The sequence below is a fragment of the Aegilops tauschii genome, chromosome 2, assembly GCF_002575655.3.
Source record: "Aegilops tauschii subsp. strangulata cultivar AL8/78 chromosome 2, Aet v6.0, whole genome shotgun sequence".
Lineage (NCBI taxonomy): Eukaryota > Viridiplantae > Streptophyta > Magnoliopsida > Poales > Poaceae > Aegilops > Aegilops tauschii.
This window is the reverse complement of record NC_053036.3, coordinates 534,351,174-534,357,702: the sequence shown is the minus strand read 5'-3', so window position 1 is coordinate 534,357,702 and position 6,529 is coordinate 534,351,174. Positions and strand designations below refer to the sequence as shown.

At 45.8% G+C, this 6,529-nt stretch overlaps 1 protein-coding gene across 1 annotated transcript; it reads left to right on the top strand.

Moving 5' to 3' along the window:
* Positions 1 to 3,001: 3,001 nt before the first annotated feature.
* On the top strand, positions 3,002 to 5,625 carry LOC120970838 (fruit bromelain-like). The gene is made up of 2 exons (XM_040397677.3): positions 3,002 to 3,771; positions 3,871 to 5,625. Exons 1-2 carry the CDS (start codon positions 3,318 to 3,320, stop codon positions 4,464 to 4,466), a joined length of 1,050 nt encoding a protein of 349 aa, XP_040253611.1. The 5' UTR covers positions 3,002 to 3,317; the 3' UTR covers positions 4,467 to 5,625.
* Positions 5,626 to 6,529: the final 904 nt, after the last annotated feature.

Genomic DNA, 6,529 nt, shown 5'->3' with positions numbered 1-6,529 from the left:
GAGCTCTTCGCAATGCTAAAGGCTGCGGAGGTAGAAATCAAGAAGGAGCATCAAGTGTTGATGGTCAACAAGACCACCTGTTTCAAGAAAAAGGGCAAAGGGAAGAAGAAGGGAAACTTTAAGAAGAACAGCAAACAAGTTGCTGCTCAGGTGAAGAAACCCAAGTCTGGACCTGAGCCTGAGACTGAGTGCTTCTACTGCAAACAGACTGGTCATTGGAAGCGGAACTGCCCCAAGTATTTGGCGGATAAGAAGGATGGCAAGGTGAACAAAGGTATATGTGATATACATGTTATTGATGTGTACCTTACTAATGCTCGCAGTAGCACCTGGGGATTTGATACTGGTTCTGTTGCTAATATTTGCAACTCGAAACAGGGACTACGAATTAAGCGAAGATTGGCTAAGGATGAGGTGACGATGCGCGTGGGAAATGGTTCCAAAGTCGATGTGATCGCGGTCGGCACGCTACCTCTACATCTACCTTCGGGATTAGTTTTAGGCCTAAATAATTATTATTTGGTGCCAGCGTTGAGCATGAACATTATATCTGGATCTTGTTTGATGCGAGACGATAATTCAGTTAAATCAGAGAATAATGGTTGTTCTATTTATATGAGTAATATCTTTTATGGTCATGCACCCTTGAAGAGTGGTCTATTTTTGTTGAATCTCGATAGTAGTGATACACATATTCATAATATTGAAGCCAAAAGATGCAGAGTTGATAATCATAGTGCAACTTATTTGTGGCACTGCCGTTTAGGTTATATTGGTGTAAAGCGCATGAAGAAACTCCATATAGATGGACTTTTGGAACCACTTGATTATGAATCACTTGGTACTTGCGAACCTTGCCTCATGGGCAAGATGACTAAAACGCCGTTCTCCGGAATTATGGAGCGGGCAACAGATTTTTTGGAAATCATACATACAGATGTATGAGGTCGGATGAATGTTGAGGCTCACGGCGGGTATCGTTATTTTCTCACCTTCACAGATGATTTAAGCAAATATGGATATATCTACTTAATTTACGAACAAAATCGCTAATTTGACCTTTTTAAATATTTCAGCATGATTTGACCCTCTTTCAAAAATGAACTCTTGACCTTTTTTTATGACGCCAACATTCATGGCTTTTTTGTTGCAAGGAAAACGCCATGGTCCATGGTGTTTAACCCCCTGCCCCCCCCCCCCCCCCCCCCGCCCACGCCAAAATGCCATGCTTCATGGCGTTTCATCCTCTGGAAGAGACGCCAAGCCACACTGGAGAAACTTTAGGATCAAAACGTCATGGACCATGCCGTTTTCCATGCAACCCAAGCGTCATGGATGTGGGCACCACCAGAAAATGGTCATATAAGGATTTTCTTTTAAAAGAAGGTCAAATCATCCTAAACTTTGTTTAAAAGGTCAAAACATTGATTTTGATCTCAATTTACATCCACGAAAAAAGTGGTCCCTATAATTGAAGAACGGCGCGGCAAAGCGCGCGACAGCTTCTAGTCTTTGTGCATGCGCGCTGAAGATAATTAAGGCTAACACGCTGGAAAATGCATGAAGTTAACTCAGTCATAAAAATACATGTACTCCCTCTGTTCACTTTTGTAAGACCTTTTAGACATTTAAGACAGCAACTAAAATAGTTCAATTTCAGCTATTCTAAACGACTTACAAAAGTGAACGGATGGAGTAGCATTTATAGGAGTTACCCATGCAAATTTTCTTGCTTTATATATATAGCACATTTGATGTAATATCTAGAACAGTTATTTAATAGAATGAGAAGTTATGTGTTTTGTCGTTCTCCTATGAAAATATAAGGGCATCTAAAGCCGGACTTGGCAAATTTGGCTCCTCAAACGCCCGCGGACGCGATCGGGAGCATCCGGACGGGCCCTCATATTTCCTTCCGGATATCCACATATCTCAAATCCGGACTCTTAAATCCATGCAAATACATGCACGTCGATCATGCAATACAATGTCGCACGTAGATAGCAATTAATTGTTGGTATCAAGCATAAATAGCGTTCACATAAAATTTAGTTTAGGTGCCAAACTCAAGCATTGCCTACTTGGTTGCCATTGTGGATTCACATGTGCTCCACAAGATTATTGAGTAGTTGCGTGTGCACCTGCTGATCTCGAAGATTCTGTTGCATCTGCAGTAAGTTCATAAGCTGAGCCGCATCTTGATTTTCCGGGATTTCAACTTGTTATCCGGGTGCTTCGAAATCATGGGTTTGGGTTACACCATCACCCTCATCCTCGACAATCATATTGTGCATAATAACATAACATATCATCAGCTGCCACAAAGTTTCTGATTCCCACTTCATTGCAGCGCTCCGCACAATTCCCCAACGAGGCTGAAGCACACCAAATGCCCTCTCCACGTCCTTCCTAGCCGCTTCCTGCATTGTTGCAAAGTGGCGGAGCCGGAGAGTTGCCGACCGTACCACGGTGGTGTCCGGGCCGGCGATGACGTCCCCCGCGGCGAGGACGGGAGGGCTCTTTCGGAGCTGGCGGCGAAGAGCCTGGGAACGGCTGCGGAGCGGCCGTGGCGGCGGAGCGCGAGACGGACGGTGCGGAGGAGGAAGAAGAGAGGAGATAGCAAATGGATCCGGCTGGTCTTCGGGGTGGATTTGGTGCACTTTGGGGTGGGGTCGGACTTTCGGGTCCGACGTGGCGGACGTGCCCGGGCGCCCCATATCCGCCCCATATTTGGGCTGGATATGGGGGCGCCAGTCAGCCCAGGCGTTTAAGGGCCGTTTGATGGGTCCGTGTGGGTTAAAAATTTCATGGCCGGATAATGAACAGGCGGCCCGCACGGACGTATGAGGCAGGTTTAAGAGGTCCGACTAGATGGCGTAAACCAAACTTGAAATCCAACCACACACATCGGCCAAACTATATGCGAAACTGCACGCTGATCCGGTCAATTTCGATTAGGCAGCAACGTACTCCAGCTCTGTGCGTGTGCGACGGTGTGGATAGAGCACTTTGCCGCACCATCCGGCAAACAAGAAAAACCTTGGAGAAGTAGAAGAAGAGTATACAGAGTGACGAGAACAACCACCGTCGTCGGATACAAACATCCATGGACTCCCAGTCAATACGTACGTTCGACTTCGGCGTTTGAACGCGGATCCATGGACGAAAAGTATGGAATCCACTCGTATGCCCCGTCTTGCTCGCCATGCCCGCTCCTATAAATAGAAGCGCCGGCAGCATGGTTGCTACGTGCTTAGTAGCTCGTAAACCATTGCATTGCAAGAAGAAGCAAGCAACTAATTATATAGCTTAGCTTAATGGCGTCGACTCACAGCTCGCGCCGCCTCGACGGCACACTGTTTGCGCTTCTGCTCGTGCTTGCGGCCGCCACCGCCTTTGTCAGTGCTGCCGCGGCGCGAGGGGACGCGCTGGCCGCCCGGCACGAGCGGTGGATGGCCAAGTTCGGGCGCGAGTACACGGACGCTGCCGAGAAATTACGCCGGCAGGAGGTGTTCGCGGCCAACGCGCGGCACGTCGAGGCTGTCAATCGAGCGGGCAACCGGACATACACGCTCGGCCTCAATCAGTTCTCGGACCTCACCAGCGAAGAGTTCGCGGAGAAGCACCTCGGGTACCGCCACCAGCACGGCGTGGACAGCACGCCGGTGGCCGCGGTGAACATGTCCAATGCTCAGTTCGACTCCACGCCGGACAGCGTGGACTGGAGGGCCGCGGGTGCCGTCACCCAAGTCAAGAACCAAGGCTCATGCGGTAAGAATCTACAGCTCCTGCAATGCATGCATGCATATTATTAATTTAATGTAACGCCGTAGCATAAGCCAAAGTTCCCAAATGAATATACACGTACAGGTTGTTGCTGGGCGTTCGCGGCGGTAGCGGCGACGGAGGGGCTCGTAAAGATAGCCACTGGCAACCTCATCTCCATGTCAGAGCAGCAGGTGCTGGACTGCACGGGCGGCGCCAACTCCTGCAACGGCGGCGACATCAACGCCGCCCTAAGCTACGTCGCCTCGAGCGGCGGCCTTCAGCCAGAGGAATCCTACGCGTATACCGGCCAGCAGGGCGCGTGCCGCAGCAGCAGCGTCAGCCCAAACTCGGCCGCCTCCATCGGCGCCCCCCGAATGGTGGAACTGCACGGCGACGAGGGCACCTTGCAGGAGCTCGCGGCCAGACAGCCGGTGGCCGTGCCCGTGGAGGCTGACCGTGACTTCCAGCACTATATGAGGGGCGTGTACACCGGCAGCTCGTCGTGTGGACAGAACCTGAACCACGGCGTGACGGTGGTGGGCTACGGGACGGACAGCGGCGGGCAGGCGTACTGGATGGTGAAGAACCAGTGGGGGACGGGGTGGGGCGAGGGGGGCTACATGCGCCTCACGCGCGGGAACGGCGGCAACTGCGGCATGGCCACCTACGCCTACTACCCGACCATGGACGGCTCTTAAACACCACTACTACTGTACATCAGTCGGTCCATGCATCATCGAGTACTATAGTTTATCAGCACCATGCAGTATATACTGATTTACTTTCTGAGTAAAGCATGGATCCTTGTAAAAAAGATCCATTTGCCTATGTAATACCACAAATTTGTAAGCTTGTACTATATGAAAATAAACATTTGTACTACATCAGTCCATCCAGCATCGAGTATTGGTTTATCAGCTAGCTACACTATGATGTATATGTGGATTTCGAATCTTTTTGGAAAAGAAGTGGATTTTGAATAATGAACATTGAACGCATGCATGGATCCTCGTACGAAAGATGCATTCGCCTACGTAATAGTATGAACTTGGAAGAATCTCTATGAAAATAAAATTTTCTGATTCAATCGAACACACATTCTTAATGTTCTTCCCATGTCCCGCCTTTTCGTCTTTTTCAGGCACGTTCTTCTTCCTCTCACGACCCAACACAAATCTTCATTATCTATATTCTTGTCCTTTTACTTCATTACAGGAGCCATATTTTTTTATCAAAAACAGTAGGATATGCTACCTTAAAATATTATCCTCTATAACACTAAACTCCCTAATTTTATAGAGCCCACATTCAATTGAGGTCTGCAATTAGAATTGGGTCATCCGATTTTAACCAGGTCAACAATTTCTCAGAACTATCTTATTCGATTCTTTAATACTATACACTATCTTTTCTAATTTTAAGACATCATAATTAATTGAGGTCTTTCATTTTGAATTGGGTCTACCGATTTTGACCGGGTCAACAATTTATCGGAGAGCTCACCTATTCAATTCTTAAATCACTATGTTCCTTAATTTTAAAGTTCTTTCACTGAATTGAGGTATTCAATTTCAGACTTGGTTTACAATTTTGACAGTGTCAACGATTATTTAGATCAATCATCAGCAACCTGCATATAAAAACATATCAATCCCGTGCACCCTCCCACCATCTAGAAAAAAGAGGCGCCACTATGTGATAATGTAGCCCCAATATAGTACATGAAACCACCGGCGCGGAAATTTCCTCACATAAATATAGGTTAGCTAGTGGATAACACAGAATCACACCGCGGAAAGCCCACCAAATCACAACATTATTAAATAAAAATAAAACACACTCCATCATCCCCCGCCAAACTAAATATTCCATCAATTCCAAAATATAAGGGGCATTAGTTTTGACCAAGTTTAGAGCAAAAAATATTGACATCCACAATATTAAACGAAAAGGTATGAAAATTCATTTCATTATGAATCTAATCATACTTATTTGATATTATGAATTTTGATATATTTCTCTAAAAATTTGACCACACTTAAAATGTTCAACTTTTTAAAAAGTAATACACCTTATATTTTGAAACACAGTGAGTATCTTTTTTTAAGATACCCAACAACACCAACGGCGTAGCAAAGCGCGTCGAACCCTTCTAGTATCAGAAGAACTGCCCAAAAAATTGCAAGAAAAAAGAACTCAAAAGATAGAAAGAAAATATTTTATGTCGGTCTTTTGATATGCGGATAGACAAGTAATCCAAGATCTAATTTGGACAACACGCTCCAAGGGAGAGCTCATGCTTGCAGCGGACACACGACATGAAGCCACTGAACTCATGTATGCAGCGGACATGAAGCCACCAAACACACACACACACACACACACACACAAGTGTTACCCTCACCTAGTAGGGCGTGCACATGCGACCCAAATTTTCACTTTGTTTTTCTTTCATGGAAATTCCAAAAAAAATGAAGTTCCAAAATTTCGAGAAGATGGTTTTTTAGGACGTTCAAAAATTTCCTATTTTTGAATGCTATGAAAGTTTTGAATTTTGAAAAGTTCTAAAACTTGTTAAATTTTGAATGAGAAACTTTTGAAGGTTTTCACATTTTCCGAACGTTCAAAGTTCTGAAAGTTTGGCCTAGAATTCTCAAAATTTGGAACTATAACTTCTGAAAGTGACCAAAAAGGTAAGTTTGACCTAGAATTTTTTTTGCCACGACTTCCACGAATGTCATTCCCTGTTGAAACTTAGCAA